The sequence below is a fragment of the Adiantum capillus-veneris genome, chromosome 7 (assembly GCF_014529385.1).
Source record: "Adiantum capillus-veneris isolate H3 chromosome 7, ASM1452938v2, whole genome shotgun sequence".
In the NCBI taxonomy this organism is placed as follows: domain Eukaryota; kingdom Viridiplantae; phylum Streptophyta; class Polypodiopsida; order Polypodiales; family Pteridaceae; genus Adiantum; species Adiantum capillus-veneris.
In genome coordinates, this window is record NC_140937.1 from 93,052,782 (window position 1) to 93,078,876 (window position 26,095).

Consider the following 26,095-nt stretch of genomic DNA (forward strand, 5'->3'; position numbering starts at 1 on the left):
CAAGCTTGAGAAATGGTTAGAGCAAAAGAAGATGTATAAAGGGTGTCTTTGATCACGGATGAAGAGATTTCCAATATGATATGAGTTGCCCTATTAGACAAGATTGAAAATCAACAATCACTTGCTTGATGCGATGCACATATTTAAGAATGTGGGATGTTCATTGTGGGACCATCTCACCGAACGAAAGATATGCTTATCAGTGGGGTTGACCTAAGATATTGGCCGTATGGAGTGACATTGGCCACAAGCCGCGAATGATGCATAAGAGCTCATATGTTTTCAATGGAGACAAGATGCACCTGATTGTTCAAGGCCTCTTTGACACCCACCATCTACTAGTTGGCTTTCTCTATTAGAGACATATGTGAGATTCTTGATGATGATTTCTTGGCATCATTTACCTACTCTACTCACATAAGGCACACTTGGTACAAGTAGTTGACAAGATTTTATTCTCTAGAAGGAATTTAAATGTCACAGACTTGGAAGAAAGAAATAAATTCCTCTTGAGTTTAATCAAAATCCGGATCCAAGCCCAAATGCCTATGTCAATGGTGTTCTTTTGTCGAAAATCTTTTGGTCTTATGCGTGTTGTATTAGTACGTGTTATTGGTTTGGATGTAATTTATGGTGTGAAAGGTCCTTGGTTACTTATAGTATATCTCTAGATAGAGTGTGATACAAGTGCAAAAGACTTGCCTTCCTTGTGGTTTATATGTTGGGACAAGCTATTTGAGGTAAATGTAATCTTCCTTCTATTTAGTAGAACTCAAGACCTCATTTTTGTACCTTTTTTTTTGCAATCTGATGCATAACATGAACTAGTTTTATGCGATTGTGCACACACACTCACACTCGCATGACGCCAAGGTTGAACCATAGCAAGCGTGCTCAATGGTCCTCACCTTGCCAACTACACCTCATTCTCCATCTAAATTGTGCTGATGACACAATTTTAAAATGTTATCAAACCTTAATTCAGGCCGAGAGTACAAAGAATGCCGAACGTGGCTTAAACCCTAGCTAAATCTCACAATGCTGCTTGTGAGAAGGGTTATACAGCGATCTCGCGTCTCCGTGTGCTGCAAAGCCGCAGTTGGTTCTTCCTATTCACAAGCTCAATACACTATTCCGAACTCTTGTGCAGCAGGCAGCGAGGATGCAGGTGTCTCACTCCATCACCAGTCCCTCTTTCCCTTCTCCATTCATATGCGAAGCTTTGCGAAGGCCAAGAAGACAAGTACGTCCGCTCTTTTGTTATCACTTATGTTCACTCTCTCTCTCTTCTCTCTCTCTCTCTCTCTCTCACACACACACACACACACACACACACACACACACACACACACACATACATTTCAAGCACACATGCAAGCAAGACATTTGTCAAAATACATTTTGTTGTATCAGCTGCTCTTTTAGCCTACTTATTTAAGGCTGCACCCACGGTTTCTTCCTGTCATATCTTCTTGTTTTTGCATTCGCTTGTATTACAAATGGACAACGTAGTGGGAGTTTGACATTCAACTGGCCGTTCTCATGCACAAGCTATTCTTGGCACTATCTCACATGGGCATGCAAAGGAGGGATCAACGGTTAGGAGCATGAGAGCCTCTTTGCCTCCAGGAGTATCGGCACTCATGAAGATAGCCACACTTGTAGAAGTACCAAAGATGGTATCTTAGATGTAAGAGCCTCAGAATGATGCAGCATTTGATGGAAGTTGAGTCTCCTCAAAGGTAAGAGGTGGAGTATAGTCACCTGGTGTGGTTGTACCACCCGTCAGATTGGAGGAGGTACCACCGTACCGGCCGCCACTGATAGCTTTGCCTTTAGGTTTTTGCTCCTTTTTAGACATGTTGATGTACACAAGCAGAGATACCAAGAGGTACGAAATCTTATCAAAACACACAGTGTGTAAGGGCTGTAAGTTTGAGTATACGTCGATGAGAGAGATGTCAATGATATCTATTGCCTTTTAGAGTCCAAAAACTCCTCAAATGCTCGGCTTGCCGATTCCAAGGGCTGGTGGTGGTAGAGGTGGGAGTGCACCCGGCGAGCAATGAAGCAAGCGTGGGTAACAGAGCCTGCAAGAGGGATGAAATGCAAAAACTCAAGGAGGATATGTAGATCCGAGATGAAGAGCACTAGCCAATGATCGCTTTTGTTGAGGCAAGCCAATAGGAGAGCTTAAAATCAACAGGGTGGAGCAGATCGGAAAAACGTTTCAATTTACAAGATATCTTGATTGAATTGTACGACAAAGGGGCTGGTTGTGCTAGAGTTTTGGAGGTTATCTCCTGGCTTTCTTGTCTAGGTCTAGTGAGAGTGGGATTCTTTGTGGTTGTGCTCGGCCTTGTAAGGTTCTATTAGTTCCTAGGCATGAGTGGGATTTCCGAGCTTTTATGCGATACGGCCACTTGAGGGCTGGGCCTTATAGTTGGTGTCCTATTTGTTTGTCGGTGAGGATTAATATTCTTGGATTGATTGGGTTGTGGGGTATAGTATGGGAGTCGAACAACTAGGTTGGTTTCTACACAGGGAAGAGGGGGGGGGGGGGGGGAGGGGGCGTTCTCATTTTGGTAGAGAATGTGTAGCACTCGTATACTCTCTTGTTTAGTAGAGTTTGCCTTCTAGGGCTTGAGAACTTTCTCCCACTTTCTCCATCTTTGTCTAGCATTTTCTTCTCTCTTCTCTCCCATCTTGTGTTGCTTTGACATGGGATTAAAGCCTAGGCTTGTCGACGCCTAGTGGATTGGGAGTGCATGAAGGGTTGATTGGGTCGTATATTTTTAGTTGGTAGGAATGCAACTTGGTTTGTGTTTTCATCGTGGAAACCTTCCTTAGATATGGGTTTTTGTATTTGGACGGGGTTGACCTTGATCTACTTTGATTTTGCGTGTTTTTAGCCGTTAGATGACAAAAGAGTGCTTCTATTTTTCATTGAGGAGCTAGAAAAGATTGGGGTTGTTTTGAAGGCAAGAGGAGATGCGTGTGCGACATTTCAGGTGTGATACCTTTGCGGATTTTCAGCCAGCCTGCTGGAGTATTCTGTACGGCGGAGAGGGCTGACCAAGCTTGGATGATTTTAGCCGGTGCATGTAGCTTTGCAGTTTGGAGATCCCTTTCCACGAGAGATTGCTTGCAACCTTGGAGCCGAGTTGACACCCGTCTATGGTGGATATTCTCTCGTGACTGACTACACATAGACTTGATATATTGGAGATGGACAGTGGATAGTTACAACTTGCATTGAGTTTGCATGTCTTCTCAGGATGATGTATTGCTAGAGATGGTTAGATGTGTACCTAATCATGCCCCCTTCTTGCAAGTTTGGATTTGGGGATTTTAAAGATACATAGCGAGAAGAAATGGTCAGCAATGGCACTGGTCTATATCCTTGTACTTCTCTCTTAGGAAGGTGATGAGTTCTGTCTTATCCAACCTTATGTGGCCTTTTGGTGTTAGGTGGTGGTTCATGGTTGTCTTGGCCAGAGGTGGCAATGTGCTATGGATTTAGCAGGAGCTTGTCATCTAGTCTTGGATTTCTACATATCCCTTGGTTGGTGTTCTTGCATTCTTGTTCAAAAGGGAGGATCATCCTGCTACCTATCTTAAATTAGATAGTTGGATTGAAGATACTGGTTGGTAGGTATTGTGACGACCTCATGACCCGTGCTTTATAGGGAGAGGGGCTTGGTATCTCTCTCTCTCTCTCTCTCTCTCTCTCTCTCTCAGCTTTTATGCGATACGGCCACTTGAGGGTCGGGCCTTTTAGTGGGTGTCCTATTTGTTTGTCGATGATGTGCCCATTGTCTAGATCGAAAAGGATTGAAGATCTTGGCCATGTTCTGAGAAAAGAGTATTCGTTGCCCTAGTGGAGCCCGTTGAAGTATCCTAGTGGTTGCGAAGAGTATTCAACAACTCAGTCCAAATAGTTGTCAAAGTGGTTGATGTCGAGGAAGACTGTGAGCTCAGAATGTGAGCACGAGCCTTCCACATGGTCCATAAAGTAATGTCAGATCGTAGTAAAAATTGCATCCCTTTGAAAGGAGTCCGACTGATGTATAGTATCTGGAACCACGTGTATAGTGCCCAATCTATATTAAATGATGTAAGCATGAAAATTGGATATGTTGGAGAGCTTTGAAAGAGAGCGCGTGGCCCTCAAAATCGCAAAAGCCACGCAACCACCCCCCATGTCACAAGTCCATCATGAACATCCACTCTAATTAGCAAACAACAAACCGTCTTCCACTCTGGCTGACCACATTGGAAAAATTTCTCCTCGTATTGCCCTCATGGTGTGTCTAAAGCCTATTGGTTAGCCTCCCAAGGGATCCAATGATAATTTAGTAGATTAAATTAATCGTTTTTTTCCTTTATCAAGTCCTCTCTCTCAAAGGGAAAAGGCAGACACTTGTCCCAAGACTACCCTTATTGCATGTAATGCATCCTGCATGTGATTGGCTAGTCTTGCAGGGTCCAATGAACTTCAAGCTTGAGCTACAAGAGGGGGTCGACCAAGGAAGCTAGGGCATGCTTGGGGGGGGGGGGGGGATACTCTCCCACACACACTCACACACACCCTTACCCGCAATAGCAGGTAATTTGTTGGTGAATTACCGGATACGAGATTAGTAGTTGACCTTCCAGATGGTTGAGCAAACCAATTCATCGCATAAAGCAATGTTTCAACTCAATTCTACTCTCATAAACACTCGAGAGTGATTGTCCTGGTTAGACACATGCATATCTTGTGCATAAAAGCAATACGCAGTTTTTGAGTTCCTCAAAGACTTAAAAGTTCTAGGGTCTTCGTTTCCAAAACTCAGGAGTTAGATTGAATTCCCTACTCCAAACTTTCTTCGGATAGCCATATATTCGTCGAGGAGGGATAAACAAAAATTTGATGTTTCTCTGTTCAATGGTTCCCGTCCCACTGCGGGGATTAGATTCTATGTACACTGAGGTATACACTTTCAGCTTTTATTGCCGACTCCCCCATCTACTGCAAAGTATCTTGCAGATGCGTCTACAAAATTCGGGCAAAAGTCCTTCGTTGAATTTCATCTTTCCTTCCTCAGAGAGGATCAAGAGTGGAGCTACCGTCGGCAAGAGTGAACCACTACTTGCTTTGACTCGCTCGTGTTCCGATTGGGCAAACCGATCCCAATCTTCTTGGATGCCTTCCTCAAAACGTAGAGGAAAAAAATTTATCGGAAAATTCAGCCTTGAATTGAATCCGAGTCTTGTTGTAAGTTCCTTGCAGAGCTTTGGTAAACCACCAAGTACTTGCAATCCCCTTGAGGTGTTTGGTCACATGCCTCACCTTCTACGCTTCTCAGAAATCGCTGTTTGCAAAGGCAACTTCAAACTGTTGAATGAAAGCGGTAGCTTCGGGACATCTTTCCTTCATCAAAAGTATCAAACTTGATTGGAGTTCCTAGGTCTATAGACCTTCATATCCTTCCCGAAATGATGGGATTTCTTGGCTATGGTTCTGGATTGATGTTCTTGGAATTTTTTTGGATTCTAAAGTATCTTGAGCATTCCGCTCCTTGGATTCTCTAGGTTCTTGAGCATCACGCTCTCGTCGCCTTCTCAGAGAATCCCAAGTCTTGTGTCGACTTCTGGAAAGAGAAAAAGATTTTCCCAACTCTGCGAGCTTTTTTCTGCAGGACTTAGGGTTCCGCCTGCTTACTTCTCTCTTGGCTTGTCATGGCTTCTTCCAGTATCTTTCCAAAATCGTCCTCCTTTATAGAGAAAGAGAGGAGACCATGCTCTGATACCACTATCACAAACGGGAGCACATACAATATAAAATATTCTCGGTTAAATAGAATTTATCACTTAATTACTGAAGCGAGAGTATATAGAGAGAAATAGATAGAGATTGAGAAGATCGACACAATACTGGGGAGCAGAAGATGGGTTGGTCCCCCATCCGTAATAGTATCTTTATTACTGAGGAGAAGTCTATACAAGCACTTGGATTGAACATATTACCACGTTCGTTCTAGTATAAGACTCGATGGTTCCCGGAAGCCTCGGCTTCCTATTCCTAGGGCAAAACCCTATTCCAAGGAACTTCCGTTCCTTATTCCAAATCCTTGAGAATCAAGGTTCTCACCTCTGGATCTCACCTTCCAGACTCAGGGCATGGCATCCCTGCAACTCTTTTCCGACTCTGTTTCCAGAGTCCTCTTCTTGGAGAACAACTCTGCTTTCCCGGACGCGAAGTCCTTACTTGGGAATCTCAACTTCCGGATCACAACTCGAGAGACTACTTCTCTCCGATTCGTGGGTCTACTTCCCAAACTTGGGTACGAAACCCTGGGGCTGATCTGACTCTAGTTCCTCAGAGCGCTTTCTCTTGTAGAGGCTCATGCCTTCCTCTGCTCCTCCTCCCTCACTAAGAGGAAGTACACCTGGAAACAAATACTCAGAGTTTCTAACATGAAAATCGTTACCTTCAAAGTCTCGACGCTCGAAACGTAACTCAGTTCTTGAAAAGCAATTCCTCGGAAGAGATCTCTTCATAGAAAATCCTCTCTTCCAATCCTACACACAAGAGAGGTGTGTTCTCCGGTTCCTTCTCGTAAATTAGCCCCGTCTACGACGTCTATGAGCTGAAAACAGAGAAAAACAGCAACTTGTCGCGATGGGAACTCGCGCATTGGGTCTTGGCGACATCTGGTACACTTGGGCAACCATGGGCAGCACTGGCAACGACTTCTTTTTGGATGAAATCTGCAGCAACATCTTCTTGCAAAAAATGATCTTCTCTGCAAAAACTGATCTTCTCCCTCGAGTGAGGGCATGTGATGCATTTATTATAGCTCCTGGCCACCTACGGCACAAGTAGCTGAGTGCAGGTTGCTCGCGTAGAGATCGTGGCCGTTAAAAAAAAAAATATATATATATATATATATATTTATTGGGTTGTTCTGCCAGAAAAAGAGAGAGAAATGTTGGCTGATCTGTTGCCTTATTTATTAGACGGCTGCCCACTTATGAAGTGGGTGGCCGGCGTTTTTAAAAAAATAGTTTGAATCTGCCCAAAAACTCAATAAAACCTTATAAGTTAAAAACAATGCGTTCACAACACTTCCTAGGTGTCCCTGGATGCAATCACATGCATAGTTGCAATGCAGACATAGACGTCCTCGCAGGAAAGCATCTTCTTTCTCGAAAAGCAATCCCGCTTTCTTAGAAAGCATTTGTTTTTCCTCAAAGTTTCCTTTGAACCCATCTTCATTCAAGTGCTTGCTTTTCCTTGTACACAATTCTAACACAGTTCGGAATTTCCTCTCGACTATGGGTATTCCCTTTCCGATGCACCTGTCATGTTGCTAATTGGACTATTTTCTTATTTTTAATGATTAAATCTCTTTTTTAGGATATTTTATTATGTGCACTAAGAACTGTTAAAAAGATTGTAGCTACAGAAACTACCATCAGGAACGGACAACTCTGATGTGTCATTTGATGGGTGACGGTAAGCATCGCGAAGAAGTTTTCGTAAGTTCGGTGGAAAGGGCCGGGTTACGAGTGCCTCTGATGCGTCACATGATGGGTGACGGGTGCATCAGTAAGGGGGCATCCCGTAGGCTAAGGAGGAAATCCGAAATGAGTAAGAAAATACGCGTAAGAATGCAAGCACAAGAATAAAGATGGGTTCAATGAAGCTTTTTACAAAAAGCAGGAACAGTTGTGGGAGGACAGATGTTTTCCCGCGAGGAGTCTGTGTCTGCATTGCATCTGTGTCGTGTCGTGCACCCAGGGACGCTTGGAACGTATTCGTGTAGCATTGTTTTTAAAGTTTGAATAGGTTTACACTTTATTTTATTAAAGTGGTCGGTCACTTTTAAGTGACCAGGCTTTTATTAATAAAATAAAGCAAGCAAGGCCCTTAAAAAAAAAGCCATCGCTAAAACCTATGCAGGGGGGGCTGAATTGTGATCTCCTCTCTCTCCTCTCTCTAAAAAATACAATTTTCTCTCTCCTCTCTCTAGGAGTGTCAAGCTCTGCTTTTGGACCCCTATTCTTGCCGGGTGTCAGACCCTATAAAGGGTAGCCAGCGTTTCAGTTTGGAGGAGCCGGAAGCAGCAGGAAGTGCAAGCGCTGGGATTCTGGAGCAGAGAGTGGCGACGGAATTTGCAAGTGCTCGCGTGACGATTAGGTACGGAGGTTGATTCTCCGAGCAAGGAGCGACAGGTATAAGGTGTTGATACGCATTGAGAATTGCTGCTTTGTGTGGTTTGTTTTGTAGGAATCTCCCGTCTCACGGGAAGGCCCTTCACGGGAAGTACGGCTTCACGCCTAAGTCCCTCACGGGAAAGTACGGCTTCGCGCCTAAGTCCCTCACGGGAAGGAGCGGCCTTGTGCCCAAGCCCTTTATGGGAAAGCACGACCTTTGGGTCTAAGACTACAGAACGGAGGGGTTTCCTCGGGTTCTCGTGCTTGTATAAGAATTCTCCCTGAATAAAAGAATACTCTTAACGGGGGGGGGGACCAGCCCATCGGGGGGGGGGGGGGACCAATCCATCTTCTGGTCCCCAATACTGTGTCGATCTTCTCCCTTCTCTCATGTTTTCAAAGAATTATAATTTTCAGATTTTCTAAGTGCTCGTGTACGCTCCCGTTTTGTGACAGTGGTATCAGAGCTCGGACTCCTCTCTTTCTCTGCAAAGAAGGACGATTCCGGGAAGAACGAGAAGAACCATGTCGAGCCAAGGAAGAAGCGTTGAAGAGGAGCTTCAACAAGTGCAAGCTCAGCTTGCGGAGTTGCAACAAATCTTACTGTTGCCAGACGTCCAAAAGCTTTTGGGCGGAATGAAGAAAATGAATGGAACTGATGTAGCCAAGCATCCAGACAACGCTGTTGGCGTGAGACCACAGGAGGCAAGAGAAGAAGAACGTGCCGAGGTGCACAAAGGATCTACGGATCAGAATGAACGGCCTACTTCAAGGAAAGGCCAGGAAAAAGCGCTCTCTTTGCTAGACGAGAGCAAGGACATCTCTATCTCATCTCCTTCTTACTCTCCTGATTATACTTCTACTTCTCGATCATCTCGTCAGAAGAAGGAAGCTGTTACTACTGCCACTACCCTACATCAACCTAAAGATAAACCTCGATTCAAGAAGCATGGTCGCAAGTCTCAACATCGCATGAGAGTCTTTAAATCGGGCGACAAGGACATCAAGTTCGAAACCTACAACGGACGGAGAGACATCTCCAAAGCATTGTCCTTCATCAGACAATTTGAAGTCGCCTTTACCAATGGGCACTCCACAGAAAAATCCAAATTACGCCATGTGGGGTGCACCTCAAGCAAACGGCAAGTAATTGGTGGTTAGCCAAGATTCTGGAAGGTTCTCAGGCCAGAACTTGGGAGAGCTTCAAATCTGAATTTTATGAACAATTTCTTCCGCGTGACTTCGAGCAGGACATACGGAAGGAATGGGATTGGCTTGCCCAGAAGGAACATGAAAGAGTAATGACCTATGTGGACAAGTATTGGTCGGTTCTTTTGAAGGTCACTCCCTTCATGAAGATTGCCGACGAGGAAAAGAAACAAAAGTTCGAAGCGGGTCTCCAACCGCAGCTTCGAAAGAGTATGAAGGTGTATCCGCATACTCTTCAGAGGATGATGGAGTCAGCAATCATTGCTGAGGATTTGCACTCAACTGGGACGCCCAGAAAGATGGAGCATAGCACTTACCGTGCAATACAAAGGGGTCTACGATGACCAAGGGGGCCAAGGAAGAAAACGTCCTCCATCTAGAGACGATGATCATTCTAAGAAGCCAGAGGGCACTGGCAAGTGAACTAAGTACCTTTCTCCTACTCAACTTCAAACTTTCAGAGAGGAAGGAAGATGCTTCTACTGTGGCGAGAAAGGACATATGAAACCGGACTCCCCGCTAAAGCAGCAACGGCAAGAGCAAGCCTCTACGAGGCAAGAGAAAGCAAGGAAGGAACCCGCACCACCAAGCTCGAACTCAATTTCAGATGTTCAAGGAAACACAGAAATGGAGAAAGGGAAGCGTCAACTTCTGAAGGGCTGGGGGTCTTTGAACAACTAGCGAGTACTGATTCTTTATGATCCAGGATCCACGGATAACTTCATCTCCCTGGATACTGCGGAACGTTTGTGCCTCACACCGGCTCAACTTGGCACACCGGTTACATCCGGATCGGCATTCGAGGGGTTGACAACCAATGCAACTCCCGTGCAAGGACAACTCAATCTTCGGATTGGCGAGTACAAGGACCGCGAATCATTTTTGATGGCACCTATCGAGGGATGTGATATCATCTTGGGTATGCCATGGCACTTTCACATGACACCTATTCTCGATTATGTGGAAAAGACCCTCACTTTTGATCATGGGGGTAAGAAAATAAAGATTCAAGCTGATGCAGGAGATTGGCAGTTCCCAATTGTAAGCCATATCTCCATTAAGAAAGAAATGAAGAAGTGTGTTTCTGCTTCCTTGATTTTTGCAAAGGATAAAACTAGTAGGGACTCCTCTCTCTCTAGTCTGGAAATTAAGCGTCTTCAATTTATTGAAAAGTACAAGGATTGTTTCATGGAAACACTTCCTGATGAACTCCCTCCGGTACGCCCGGAAGATCACCGCATAGATCTCATACCGGGTAGCTCGCCTCCCAATCAACCCCCTTATCGGGTAAGTCTTGCTCAGCAAGAGGAAATTTTGAAGCAAGTGAATGAGCTTCTAGAGAAAGGGTTAGTACGGCCAAGTGCTTCACCCTAATGCTCTCCAGTTCTACTGGTGCAGAAGAAAGATGGCACGTTTCGAATGTACATAGACTATCGGTCTTTAAACAAGATCACAATCAAGAATTGCTTTCCGATCCCTTGGATTGATGATATACTTGATAAGTTGCAGGGTGCAAGTGTCTTTAGTCGCATAGACTTAAAGAGTGGGTATCATCAGATATGGATCGCCCCTGAGGATGTCCATAAGACTGCTTTTCGCACAACCTTTGGACTATATGAATTCTTGGTAATGCCTTTCGGCTTGACCAATGCTCCTGCGACGTTCAATCGCATGATGGACCACATTTTCAGCCCGTATCGAGCTTTTACGAGAGTATTCTTTGACGACATACTCATCTCCTCTAAGTCAGAAGAGGAACATCGGAAGCACTTGGACTTAGTGTTTCAAGAATTGCGAAAGCATGAGTTGCATGTGAATGCACTATCTCGGCCATATAGTCTCCCACAATAAAGTGAGTATGGATCCTGCCAAGATCCGAGTGGTAGAAGATTGGCCTATTCCCACTACGGTACATGATGTACGTAGCTTTTTGGGATTATGTTCATATTATCGAAGGTTTGTCCGAGGATTTGCTCATGTAGCAGGACCACTTCATGATTTGACAAAGAAGAAGATTTCTTTCAGATTGGGATCGAGACAACAAGGAGCTTTTGATCGGCTCAAGTACTTGCTAAGCCATGGACCTATTTTGATAGTGCCCGACTTAAGGAAACCATTTGAGGTTCACTGCGATGCTTCAGGTGATTGCATCGGAGCAGTGTTAAACCAAGAAGGCCATGCAGTGGCTTATGAAAGCAGTCGGCTTAAGGATGCAGAGTTGCATGCATCAATCTACGAAAAGGAACTCACGGTTGTGATTCATGCCTTATCCAACTGGAAGCACTATCTTCTAGGAGCGGATTTTGTGATCAAGACTGATCACCAGAGTTTGCGGTATTTTCTTACGCAAAGGAAACTATCTGAGAAGCAGATGAGGTGGGCAAACTTTTTGTCTATGTTTCACTTCCAGATCCTTCACATGGCTGGGAGTAAGAATGTAGTCGCAGACGCACTGTCTAGGCGGCCAAGGGTGAACGCTATCACTTCGGTGTATCACCAATAATTAGAAGCACTATCGGATTTATATCCGAATGATCCAGACTTCTACACCATTTGGGGAAAGCTACATCGTGGAGAGAACGAGTTTCCCTATTCCATTCGGGACGGTTATCTCTACCACCATCAGGCCATATGTGTGGCGGAACCATTAAGAAAGAAGATCATGGATGAAGCACACGCTTCGCCTTATGCGGGTCATCGGGGTATTCTCTCTACAACCTTAGCAATGGAAAGATATTTCTTTTGGCCTAGCCTTAAAGCAGACATTGATAAGTATGTCAGGGAATGTTTGGTTTGTCAAAAAGTGAAGTATGATCGGCATAAGACGCTTGGGTTGCTACAACCTTTGCATGTCCCTAATGAACCTTGGGAAAGTATTGCCATAGACTTCATCATGGACCTCCCTAGAATTCAGACTGGAAATGACGCGATCTGGACCATTGTGGACAGGTTTAGCAAGCAAGCACACTTTATACCAGTCAAGAAAACGATCAAAGCAGATCATATGGCTAGGGTCTTCCTGACATAGATCTTTAAGCATCATGGAATGCCTAAGTCAATTGTGAGTCATCGAGATACAGGAAATTTTTGGCGTGCCTTGATGGATAATCTTGGTACAAAGCTGAATTTTTCATCTGCCTACCATCCTCAAACGGATGAGCAAAGTGAGATAGCCAATTCCACAGTATTGGATATGTTAAAAGCTTATGTGTCAGACCGGCAATCTGACTGGGAGAAATATTTGCCTCTTGTCGAGTATGCGTATAACAATACCATACACTCATCGACGGGGAAAGCACCTTTTGAGATTCTCTATGGTAAGCCTTTGCTTCCACCCATCCTTTTAACTAAGGATAAGATCTTTGCAGCAGATGAATTTGTCCGGGATTTGGACACCGCCTACGGGCAAGTTAGGAGAGCTATTCTACGCTCTCAGGAAAAGCATAAGAAAGCTGCAAACACGCACAAAAGGAATCTAGACTTAACAGTCGAACAGTTAGTCTTACTCAAGTTTGAGAAGGCAAGACTTAAGAAACAAGCGTCTCATAAGGGGAAAGTGATAAAACTTTCTACCCGTTATTATGGGCCGTTTAAGATCACTGAGCGAGTGAATGATGTCGCTTTCCGATTAGAGCTACCGCCTAATTGGAAGATCCATAATGCTTTCCATGTCAGTTTACTCCGGCCGTATGTAGGATTGCCTCCGAGCCAGCCTAGCGCTGAGGAACCTCTTGAGGTTGAGGAAACAGAAGAAATACTCCAACGAGCAGATAGTAAGTCATTAGGAGCGGTCTCTCAAATCCGGAAAGATAACACGGAAGTATTTGGTTAAGTTTAAGAACTATTCGAATCTAGATGCTCAGTGGATGACGCAGGAGGAATTAGCAGCTTATCCCGAGATACTGGAGGTATATGTCCAAGCACTACAGTTGAGGTCAACTGTTTAGAAGCCAGAGGGATGTTGCTAATTGGACTATTTTCTTATTTTTAATGATTAAATCTCTTTGTTAGGATATTTTATTATGTGCACTAAGAACTGTTAAAAAGATTATAGCTACAGGAACTGCCATCAAGAACTGACAACTGTGATCTGTCATTTGATGGGTGACGGTAAGCATCGCGAAGGAGTTTCTGTAAGTTCGGTGGAAAGGGCCGGGTTACGAGTGCCTCTGATGCGTCACATGATGGGTGACGGGTGCATCGGTAAGGGGGCATCCCGTAGGCTAAGGAGGAAATCCAAACTGAGTAAGAAAATACGCGTAAGAACGCAAGCACAAGAATAAAGATGGTTCAATGAAGCTTTTTACAAAAAGCAGGAACAGTCGCGGGAGGACAGATGTTTTCCCGTGAGGAGTCTGTGTCTGCATTGCATCTGTGTCATGTCCTGCACCCGGGGACGCCTGGAATGTGTCCGTGTAGCATTGTTTTCACTAACTGAGTGAGTTTTTAAAGTTTGAATAGTTTCACACTTTATTTTATTAGAGTGGCCGGTCACTTTTAAGTGACCAGGCTTTTATTAATAAAATAAAGCAAGCAAGGCCCTTAAAAAAAAAAGCCAGCGCTAAAACCTACGCAGGGGGGGCTGAATTGCTCTCTCTCTCTCTCTCTCTCTCTCTCTCTCCTCTCTCTAGGAGCGCCAAGCTCTGCTTTTGGACCCCTATTCCTGCCGGGTGTCAGACCCTATAAAAGGGTAGCCAGCGTTTCAGTTTGGAGGAGCCGGAAGCAGCAGGAAGTGCAAGCGTTGGGATTCTGGAGCAGAGAGTGGCGACGGAATTTGCAAGTGCTCGCGTGACGATTGAGTACGGAGGTTGATTCTCCGAGCAAGGAGCGACAGGTATAAGGTGTTGATACGCATTGAGAATTGCTGCTTTGTGTGGTTTGTTTTGCAGGAATCTCTCGTCTCACGAGAAGGCCCTTCACGGGAAATACGGCTTCACGCCTATGTCCCTTATGGGAAAGTACGGCTTCGCGCCTAAATCCTTCACGGGAAGGAGCGGCCTTGTGCCCAAGCCCTTTACGGGAAAGCATGACCTTCGGGTCTAAGACTACAAAACGGAGGGGTTTCCTCGGGTTCTCGTGCTTGTATAAGAATTCTCCCTGAATAAAAGAATACTCTTAACGGGGGGGGGACCAACCCATCTTCTGGTCCCCAATATTGTGTCGATCTTCGCCCTTCTCTCATGTTTTCAAAGAATTATAATTTTCAGATTTTCTAAGTGCTTGTTACGCTCCCGTTTTGTGACAAGTCACCTTCTATTCAAGAGTTGATGGGCCATGCGAAGCGGGGCTTTGTCATTCTCTCTGGCAGTGTGACCTACCCCACAAAGGAGGCCATGACACAACAAGCTCAACAGACTTCTGGGAATGAAAGTAGAAAGAAAAAGAGCAACCCAAAGAAAAAGGATGCACGACCCAAGCTTACTCCTTAGGAGAGAGCTCGCTTCATCAGAGAGGGAAAGTGCTTTGGATGTGGGGAACATGGACATATCTCCGCGAAGTGCCCTAAAAAGGCACAGCAAGAACAGAATGATAAAGACGACGACAGGCGTGAGAGTGCGAGAGCAGCTGAGGAATGTGGCAGAAAATGCACATAGAAAAGCAGAACTGGTACCACATGGCGTGGGACCTGCACTGAATCTAATGAATGAAAGTACAAACTTTGCTGCTTTTGGGGCAAAGTGAAGGATCAGGAAGCTCTTTTGAAGGAGCCAAGGCCAACTTTTTTTCACTTGGAATTGGCGGCTTGATTTGGAATTACGCCCGACAGACTGACGCCACAGGCGGAGGTAGTTCGACTGGCACCCGGATCGGATATTGCCATTACACCGAGCATTGGCAAACTTTGTTTGCAATGAAAGGGGTGTTCAGGACACGCGAGTGACATTCTACTCAGGATCCCTTGGTACCACAAGAACTATGCCGTGGTTGACTATCAGGCCAAGAAAGCGACTTTGATAAATGAAGGGCTCAGAGATTGTACTTGATGAACTTCAGTTTCTTTACTCATTCTTTTGGGAGAGAACTGAACGATGGATAAAGGTTGAATATGTTTTGACCTGATCAAAAGAATGCCAAGATTTTTCTCCACACTCATGCCGATTGCTTTTCAGAGGGCCTGAAGATTAGACCAATGACCTGATACTTGGAAGCACGCCACCGAACTGGCCACCTTACCGTGTGAGCCGAGCACAAAATGAAAAGATTATGAACCCAGTGAAAGACCTCTTGGAAAAGGGTCTTGTCCAGCATAGTACTTCACCGTTTTGCTCTCCACTGTTGTTGGATTTGAAGAAAGACGGATCTTGGAGAATGTTCATCGATTATAGCGCTCTCAACAAAATCACCATCAAGAACAGAGTTTTGATTCCTAGGATCGATGACATACTTGACAGGTTACAGGGATCCTCGTGCTTTAGCAGGATTGATCTGAAGAGTCAATATTCTCAGATCTAAATCGCGACGGGAGACGTCCACAAGACAGCCTTCCGGAATACCTTTTGGATTATTTGAGTTTTTGCTGATGCCTTTTGGCTTAACCAATGCTCCTGCGACATTTAACCGGATTATGGACTGGATTTTTTTTTTTCGAGAGTATAGGCTATTTGTTGGCACTTTCTTTGATGATATCACTGTTTTCTCCAAGAATGAAGCAGAACTCAGAGATCATATGCTTCAGAGATATAATTTCTTTTTTTTGGGACACTTTGTCTCAGCAAAAAATGGAGTGCAAATGGATCCGGCCAAGATAGACACTATCCGTGATTGGCCCGATTTGAAGAATGTCCATGAAGTTTAAAGCTTCTTGGAACTGTGTTCGTACTATAGACGGTTCATACGAAAGTTTGCAGAGGTTGCTTCCCCTTTGCATATCTTCATACGGAAAGGAGTCCCTTTCTCGTGGGGATCCACAGCGGTGACTGCCTTTCAGACATTGAAAGAGAAATTGACTATGGGACGAGTTTTGACTTTTCCGGACTTGCAGAAGTCATTTGAAGTATATTGTGATTCTTGTGGTCATAGTCTGGGTGCAGTCTTGATGCAAGAAGGCCATGTCATTGCTTACGAGAGTCGAATGTTCTCTAGGCCGGAGATGACAGCACAAATATATGAGAAAGAGCTTTTGGCGGTTATCCATGCTCTTACTCAGTGGCGGCATTACCTACTCGGAGCGGATTTTACTGTCTTTACAGACCGTCAAAATTTGCGCTATCAACACTCTTTTATCATCGCATGTATCCGCAAGAAAGGTCGTAACATACATAGATACAAATGACTTAATGAGGCCTTCATACTTTTGCCATTTCTATCTATGGCACTGAATTCATATGTACATTTGATGTACTAGCTCTATCATTACCCCTCCTTTGCACACGTTGGGTTGGGGCATAAGTAGGCTGTAACCCAAAGGCTTCAAGGTAGAGCTGCAATACATTTGGTGACTCTGACAGTTCATGCTCCTCCATCCACTTTGCATCCATAGGCGGATAGTTCTTGAACTTCACCAAATAGCATCTTGCAACTTGTCCTTTAACTTTTCTTTCCTTATGTGCCAAAACTTGCTCAGGTACCAGGATCTCATCAAGTTCCTCAACTTCTGGCTGATCCTCAACTGGTATATCTTCTGGCACATCACCCACGAAGGGTCTTAGAAGACTCACGTGAAACGCATTATGAATCTTCCACACATCAGGCAGTTTCAGCCTGTAAGCCACATCGCTGATCTTGTCAAGCACTTGAAAAGGCCCATAGTAACGCATGCTAAGCTTAGGAAACAGCCGTTCCTTGCCCTTCATCTTCTTTAACCTTGCCTTTTCGAACCTTAACAGAACCCAATCACCAGGTGATAGTAGCAATTCACGACGGTGACGATCAACAGCCTTTTTCTGCTTTGCTTGAGTCTTCTCCAAGGCAACTTTAATCTTCTTATACATCTCATCCATGTTCTCAACATATCGATCTGCCTCAAAGATCTTGTCCTTTGTATGCAAAATGGGAGGAACCTTTTTGCCGCCTTCAACAATCTCAAAAGGTGCTTTGCCAGTAGATGAATGCACCGTATTATTGTACGCATACTCAAGCATAGGCAAATACTGTTCCCACTTGCCTTTATTATCTGACACATAACATTTCAGCAGATCTAAGACGGTAGAATTAGCCTCTTCTGACTGTCCATCAGTTTGTGAATGAAACGAAGACGAAAACTTGAGCGTAGTGCCCATGTTCTCAAACAATCCTCTCCAGAACAAACTGGTCATGCGAGGATCACGATCATTGATAATCGATTGTGGCATACCATGGTACTTAAACACATTGTAGATGAACAAGCGTGCCATCTGATCAGATTTTATCTTCTTCCTGACAGGGATAAAATGGGCCTGCTTGCTGAATCTGCAGATAATAGTCCATATACCATCATTCCCTGTAGGCGTCCTTGGAAGATCAAAGATAAAGTCCATAGCAATGCTTTCCCATGGCTTATCCGGAATCGGCAGTGGTTGTAACAACCCTGGTGCCTTTTGCCTGTCAAACTTGACCTTTTGGCAAACTATGCATCCTCGCACAAAGGCATCCACATCTCTCCTCAAGGTAGGCCAATAGAAGAACGTCTCTACCGCTTTAACTGTTGCATCAATGCCACGATGCCCTGCATACGGTGGGACATGACTCTCTTCCATGACCTTATGTCGCAATGGCCTAGTGACACAAAGTCTGCCATGCATCATCATAAAACCATCTCTAAGGAGGTAGTGCTCGTGATGTTGCCCCTCTTGTAACTGCTCAAAGATCCTTGCAAAATCTTCATCAGCAGTATACTGTTCCTTCATGTCATCTAACTCATGATGATAAGGAATTGACAGCTGAAATTTGTGGCTTTCTTGATAACGCATCAGCCACAACATTCTTCTTGCCTTCCACATGCATAATCTGGAAGTGAAACATGGAAAGAATGTTTGCCCATCGCATATGCTTTTCGGATAACTTTGACTGTGTCAAGAAGTATTGCAAGGTCTGATGATCTGTTTGGACAACAAAATCAGCACCTAAGAGGTAGTGCTTCCAGCTAGAAAGCGCATGAATCACGGCCAAGAGCTCTTTCTCATAGACTTGCATAGTCCTCTCTGGCCCTTGCAAAATTCGGCTTTCATAGGCTACTACCCGTTCATCTTGCATTAGCACTGCTCCGATGCTACTGCCACACGCGTCACACTGGACCACAAATGACTTCCTAAGTTCAGAAGCAGATAAGAAAGAATAGAGGACGGGCTATTGCCCCGTTCTTGTGCTTGTAAAGATTTTCCCTTAGTAATAAAGATAATCTCTTTATGGGGGGGGGGGGGGGGGGGGGACCAACCCATCTTTCGGTCCCCAATGAAGTGTCAAGCTTTCTCTCTCTCTCTCTCTCTCTCTCTCTAATTCTCTTGAGTATTTGAAGTACAATTAAAAGTCAGTTTACGCTTCCATATTTTTGTGACAATGGCATCAGAGCAAGGTAATCTCTCTCTTCCTTAAGGGATTGACTACTCTTGGCAGACTGCAGAAATAGGAGGACGCGAGATAGAGTTCTCTCTCCTTCAACAGAAGGTGAAAGAGTTGCAAAAAGCTCTCTCCCATCCAGAAGTCCAAAAGATTCTCCATACTATTGAGAAAGGAAAGGAGAAAATGCCGATGGGGTTGAGAGAAATCCCGCAAAACCCAAAGGCGCCAGAACTAAAGAAAGATCCTTTGATTGGAACCTCCCGCATGCACGAGAGGCAGAGGAAACCTCCAGAACGTCATGTGTGGTTTAACCCAAAGGTTCAAGAGCAGGATCCTCCTGATTCTCCTTAGTTTTCTTTTATGAAGGATCTGGATGACATTGTCGCTCCAGAGGACATGTTTCCGGACAATCTGTTGTAGCAAGAAGTGCATTCAAGGGAAAGGACTCCTGTCCACAAGGAGTCTAAGTGTCACAAAGTGATGATGTGGCTACGGATAGCAGAAACCCTAATTTCTGCCAAAAACCCTAAAATTCTTGCAAACTCTTAACTTTTGCAAAAAACCCTAATTTCCGGAAATCGCGGAGGCTAAAAAAGAAAAAAAAAAAAGAAAAAAAGATGAGCGACGCAAATCTTGTTTTCTCTCTACGTAATGAGAAAGAGAGAGAGAATGATTTTGCTTTCAAGTTTTGACTCTCTCTGAGAGAGAGAGAGCAATTCCTTTTGATTTGAAGCTTTTGGGGGTTATCTTTTGGGCATCCCTTGTAACCTTTAAATTAGTGGTGAGGGCCTCACTTCTAAGAGTATTTGTACGCAGAGTCTGAGAGTGAATCCCGACCCACTCTCTTGTACTTTGAACTGATTAATATAAAAAGAAATACCGAAAGGGGTGCCAGTCTTTGGGGCCAATATCTCCAGGCATGGAACTCCGCCGGGCCAATGCAAATCTATTGTGATCTGTGAATTGTTTTGAAGTGGTTATTTGGTGCTGTCGCGGTTGATTCTCGACTTGCAGGGTCCAAGTTTGTTACAGTGGTATCAGAGCACGGCCGATTTCTCTTCTACGGGAAAACCGATCCCCAATTTTCTTTCCGCGGCACCTATGGCTTCTCGCAAGGATCAGTCGACTCCCTCTGCATCTGGAGATGCAGGTAGGGATCACAATGAAGATTCAGACAGAGAGTATGGCCCGCCTCGGCCTACTCAGGCGAAGTGGCGAGAGATGGAGCGTCGCCAGTTGATCGACGATGCAACGAAGATGATGCTCAATTTTGCGAAGGACCCAAAATTTGCAATATATATGAGCGAGAGTTCTTTTCAAGAAGTGCATGAGCAGTGGCAGAAAACCACTACCCCCACTCTCAAGAAACCTTCTGCTCACAAGAAATATTCAGAGAAGAATTTTGAAGAGGTGGTTGATACACAGAGTGCTCAACTTTTTGACGCGCAAAAGAAAGCCAAAAAGCACGGCAAAAAGCAGAAGAAAAGCACTGACTTCCCGGGATATTTGGATCGTCAGTCGACTTTTGACAAGGCAAAGAAACGGAAGAAGCGTGTTCGATTTGAAGGAGTACCCAGTTCTTCTTCCTCTTCTTCTTCTTCTTCATTTGACAGTTCTTCTAGCTCTTAAACAGATTTGAGTGAAGAAGACAGAAAAGGTAAAAAGCGAAGCAAGAAACAAAGCTTCGAAAAGGGCAAGAAAAAGGCAAAGAAGGCTTCATCTCGCCCACAGACTGACAGCTCTACTGAGGACTCGTCTACAGACAGCTCAGATTGCGATGACGGAAACTTTTATGCGAACCAGAAGAATTTTTACCTAGCTAACCAGTATGACTTTCTCGAAGATAAAAGCAAGAAAGTCCGAGAGTTTAAAGAAGGTCGCCACTCGATCAAGTTTGATACTTTTTGAGGATACTGAGATGCTTCGAAGGCTTTGTCTTTTATACAGCAGTTTGACATTGCTTTTGCGGGAGGATGCTATTCAGAGCACTCCAAGATTCAGAGAGCTACCTCTTACCTTAAGGGGCATGCTCGTACTTGGTGGTCCACGCTTCTTTTAAACAAGAGTGCGCCAGTTAAATGACTGAAAGTTAAGAAGCTTTTTATTTTTTCTTGGTTGATGCAAGAATATGAACGAGATATACGAGCTGCTTGGAACCATCTTCGGATGACCAAGAAAGATACAATGAATGCTTACTGTGAAAGATTCTGGAGCTCTTTTCTACCCGCCTATTCATTCAAGAAGATCTCGTCCATAGAACCGATTGAGCGGTTTACCTTGGGTCTACCTACAGAGATCCGAGATCACTGCTTGGAATAGAAGTTAGCCTCTATTCAGGAGTTGATGAGTCATGCGAAGCTGGGCTTTGCCATTCACTATGGCAGTCTGACCTACCCCACAGATAAGGCCATGACAGAACGAGCCGAACAAACTTCTGGGAATGAAAGTAGTAAGAAAAAGAGCAACCCAGAGAAAAAGGATGCACGACCCAAGCTTACTCCTGAGGAGAGAGCTCGCTTCATCAGAGAGGGGAAGTGCTTTGGATGCGGGGAACATGGACATATCTCCGCGAAGTGCCCTAAAAAGGCACAGAAAGAACAAAATGATAAAGACGACGACAGGCCTGAGAGTTCGAGAGCAGCCGACGAAAGTGACAGAAAAGGCAGATAGAAAAGCAAAACTGGTACCACATGGCGTGGGACCTGCACCGAATCTAATGAATGAAAGTACAAACTTTGCCGCTTTTGGGGCAAAGTGAAGGATCAAAAAGCTCTTTTGAAGGAGCCAAGGCAAACTTCTTTTCACTTGGAATTGGCGGCTCGATTTGGAATTACGCCCGACAGACTAACGCCACAGGCGGAGGTAGTTCGATTGGCACCTGGATGGGATGTTGCCGTTACACCGAGCATTAGCAAACTTCGTTTGCAATGACAGGGGTGTTCAGGGCACGTGAGTGATGTTCTACTTAGGATCCCTTGGTACCAAATGAACTACGTCGTGGTTGACTACCGGGCCGAGAAAGCGACTTTGATAAATGAAGGGCTTAGAGAATTGTTCTTGATGAACTTCAGTTTCTTTACTCATTCTTTTGGGAGAGAACTGAACGATGGATAAAGGTTGAATATGTTTCGACTTGAACAAAAGAATGCCAAGATTTTTCTCCACACTCATGCCGATTGCTTTTTAGAGGGCCTGAAGATCAAACCATTGATCTGATATCTGGAAGCACGTCACCGAACCGGCCACCTTACCGTGTGAGCCGAGTACAGAATGAAAAGATTATGAACCTTGTGAAAGACCTCTTGGAAAAGAGTTTTGTCCAGCATAGTACTTCACCGTATTGCTCTCCACTGTTGTTGGATTTGAAGAAAGACGGATCTTGGAGAATGTGTATCAATTATAGCGCTCTCAACGAAATCACCATCAAGAACAGATTTCCGATTCCTAGGATCGATGAAATACTCGACAGGTTACAGGGATCCTCGTGCTTTAGCAGGATTTAGCAGGATTGACTTGAAGAGTGGATATCGAAATCGCGCTGGGAGACGTCTACAAGACAGCCTTTCGGACGACTTTTGGGTTATTTGAGTTTTTGGTGATGCCTTTTGGCTTAACCAATGCTCTTGCGACATTTAACCGGATGATGGACATGATTTTTCAAGAGTACAGGCTATTTGTTGGCACTTTCTTTGATGATATCATTGTTTTCTCCAAGAATGAAGCAGACCACAAAGATCATATGCAGCAGAGATACATTTTTGGGGACACTTTGTCTCAGCAACAGGAGTGCAAATGGATCCGGGCAAGATAGAGACTATCTGTGATTAGCCCGATTTGAAGAATGTCCATGAAGTTGAAAGCTTCTTGGGACTGTGTTCGTACTATTGACGGTTCATTCGAAAGTTTGCAGAGGTTGCTTCCCCTTTGCATATCTTGATGCAGAAAGGAGTCCCTTTCTCGTGGGGATCCATAGAGGTGATTGCCTTTTAGACATTGAAAGAGAAATTGACTACATGACCAGATTTGACTTTGCTGGACTTGCAGAAGTCATTTGAAGTCTTTTGTGATGCTTATGGTCGTAGTCTGGGTGCGGTCTTGATGCAAGAAGGCCATGTCATTGCTTACGAGAGCCGATTGTTCTCTAGGCGGGAGATGACAGCACAGATTTATGAGAAAGAGCTTTTGGTGGTTATCCATGCTCTTACTCAGCTTGGAGTGGATTTTACTGTCTTTACAGACCATCAGAGTTTGCGCTACTTCTTGTCACAGAAGCAGCTTTCGGAAAAGCAGATGCGGTGGGCGAACATGTTGTCACAATTTCACTTCCAGATTGTCCATGTGCAGGACAGAAGAATGTGGTGGCAGGTGCTTTGTCTCGGAAGCCATTGGTTCTGGCTATTTCCGTGATACATCATAGGAGCTTCGAGGATATGGTCGATCAGTATACCACAGATAGAGATTTTGCATATATTTTCACACGGATACAGGATGGGGAGACAATAGCTGGATACTCCCTTCGGGAAGGCTACTTGATGAGAAAGACTATGTTGTGCGTTACATAGCCGTTGCGGGAAAAGGTTATGATTGAATGCCACTGTCTGCCTTTTACGGCTTACCGTGGCATTGCTACCACCATGAAGGGGTAGAGAGATACTTCCTTTGGCCGAGACTCCAAAAAGGATGTGGAAGCGTTTGTGCGCAGTATGCCAGAAGGTCAAGTTTGACAGGCATAAGGCACAGGAATTGTTATAGCCTTTACCCATACCCACCCGCCCCTGGGAAAATATTGAAATGGATTTCATTCTTGATCTCCCGAGAACATAGAACGATCATGATGACTTTTCGATTACATGGCATGTCTGAGACGATTGTCTACGACAGGGACCCCAGATTTATGAGTTTGTTTTGGAAGGCAATTTGAGAGAACATTGGCATGCGGTTGCAGTTTTCGTCATCATTCCACTTGCAGACTGATGGGCAATCTGAGATTGCCAATTCAGTGGTTTTATATTGATTGAAGTCTTGTATCTCGGATCAGAAGACTCAATGGGAAAAGAACTTACCTTTGGTGGAATTTGCCTACAATAACAAGACACACTCTTCGACTGGGAAGATGCCATTTGAGATTGTTGAAAGTGCTGCAAAGTTCCATCCTTCTTGAGAACGAAAGATTAAATATTTGAAGCGGATGAATATTCGCGAGATTTGGATACGGCTTTTGCCAAGGTTCGCGAGACTTTGCAGAAGTCTCAAGAACGACAGAAAAAGGCAGCGGATCGCCATCGTCGCGACTGAAATTGAAGGAGGATGATTGGGTGCTCTTACGTTTTGAGAAGGCATGCCTAAGAAAGAAAAAGGGAAAGGAGAGGCTTTTTTCAAAGCTTAGTATGCGATATTACGAACCTTTCCAGATTACTGAAAAGATAAATGATGTCTCCTTCCGATTGAAACTGCCAGATACTTGGAGGATTCACAATGCATTGCATGTGAGTCTCTTGAAAGCTGTTAAGGGTGATGTGCCTGATGATGGGGAGCTTGATGAGCAATCCGCAGTGGAAGAAAACGAGGAGACCCTTGTTCCTGAACAGATTTTGGCACAGACGGATACGAAGAAAAGTAAAGTCCGAAAGCGGTTCTTGGTTAAGTTTAAGAACTTTCCGGCATTTGATGCGAAGTAGATGGAGGAGGAGGACCTTGCAGATACTCCTTGGATTGTGAAACTTTACCTCGATGTTTTGGTTTAGCATAGTCTACTCCAAACGGAACCCAGAAATTCAGCTTGGCCGAAGATCTGGTGCAGTGGGATGCACAAGAGGGGAGTTACTCCGCTCCTTTGTCAATAGATGCCTTGATTTTCATACTAAAGTCACTGATGTCTCTTTGAGCTTCAGGGATAGTGAGAGCTGACAATATTCTGCTGGATGACTTTATGAAATGGAATTCGTGATAATGATACTGATTTGTTCTTGACTTCTTTTGAGTGCAGGAATTGATAGACGAAATGACTGCAGCATTTTGGTCTGATTGATCTCGAATAGACATGGTTGCAATAGGGGTTAGTCAATCGGACATTGATGAGGTCCCGATTGGACCTAGATGTGAATGCTAGCTACATTGCCGATAAATCATGGTATAAGATCCGAATGAATGTTGAATGTCATGTCATTTTCTGTGATGTCTGGTGATGTCCTGTGATGTGAATGTCGATTTTGTACATGTGCTAGATGTGTGTTCCTAGTACGTAGGTACTAACAATCAATGTCTGCTAAGACGGTTTATGGCTTTTGTCGGTTTTGCAGGCGTAATCCCGGTCGATTACAATGCTTTCAAGAGGGGGGTATGTCACAAAGTGATGACGTGGCTACGGACAGCAAAAATCCTAATTTCTGCCAGAAACCCTAAAATTCTTGAAGCCCTAATTTTTGCCAAAAACCCTATTTTCCAAAAATCACGGAGGCTGTTTTTTTGAATTTTTAAAAAAATGATGAGCGACGCAAATCTTGCTTTTTCTCTACGCAATGAGAAAGAGAGAGAGAATGCTTTTGCTTTCAAGTTTTGACTCTCTGTGAGAGAGAGAGAGGCAGTTGTTTTTGATTTGAAGCTTTTGGGGCTCTGCTTTTGGGCATCCCTTGTGTTGAAGTCTGCTACACTAAGCATAGAAAGAAGGAGCACCATAAGAAGAAGCACCACAGGTAGAAAACATTCAAGTCGGGAGAGAAAGATGTGATATTCGACACCTACAATGGACGGCGTGATAATGACAAAGCTTTGGCTTTCATCCGCCCATTCGAGGTTGCATTTGTATAAGGGAATTTTAAAGAAAGATCCAATCTTCGCCATTTCAGTACGTACCTGAAAGCCATCGCCAACAGTTGGTGGTTAACCCTTATCCTGGAAGATCGCAAACCCCAAGATTGGACTGCTTTCAAGGAGTTTTACGCACAGTTACTTCGTGGAGACTATGAGGAAGAGGTAAAGAAAGAATGGGATCGACTTTCACAGTCAGAGAACGAAACTGTTCCACGCTATGTGGATGGGTTTTGGGACGTTCTCTTGAAGGTCGCTCCATTCAAGAAGATTGACGATTCGGAGAAGATGCGCAAGTTTGAAGCCGGATTGCATGAAGCCTTGCAAAAGGCTATGAAGCTTTACCCTCGAGGTAACTTGCAGATACTTATGGAATGAGCTCGCATAGCTGATGGAA

General features: G+C 44.4%; 1 protein-coding gene across 1 annotated transcript in view; it reads left to right on the forward strand.

The window, feature by feature from the left end:
• The first annotated feature begins 975 nt into the window (after nucleotides 1-975).
• LOC147454229 (Ribosome recycling factor) overlaps nucleotides 976-26,095 on the forward strand; it is a 47,682-nt gene continuing 22,562 nt past the window's right edge. The window contains exon 1 of the mRNA XM_086517299.1: nucleotides 976-1,243. Within this exon, the coding sequence (XP_086373425.1) occupies nucleotides 1,039-1,243 (205 nt within the window). The 5' untranslated portion in view covers nucleotides 976-1,038. The remainder of the gene's footprint in view (nucleotides 1,244-26,095) is intronic.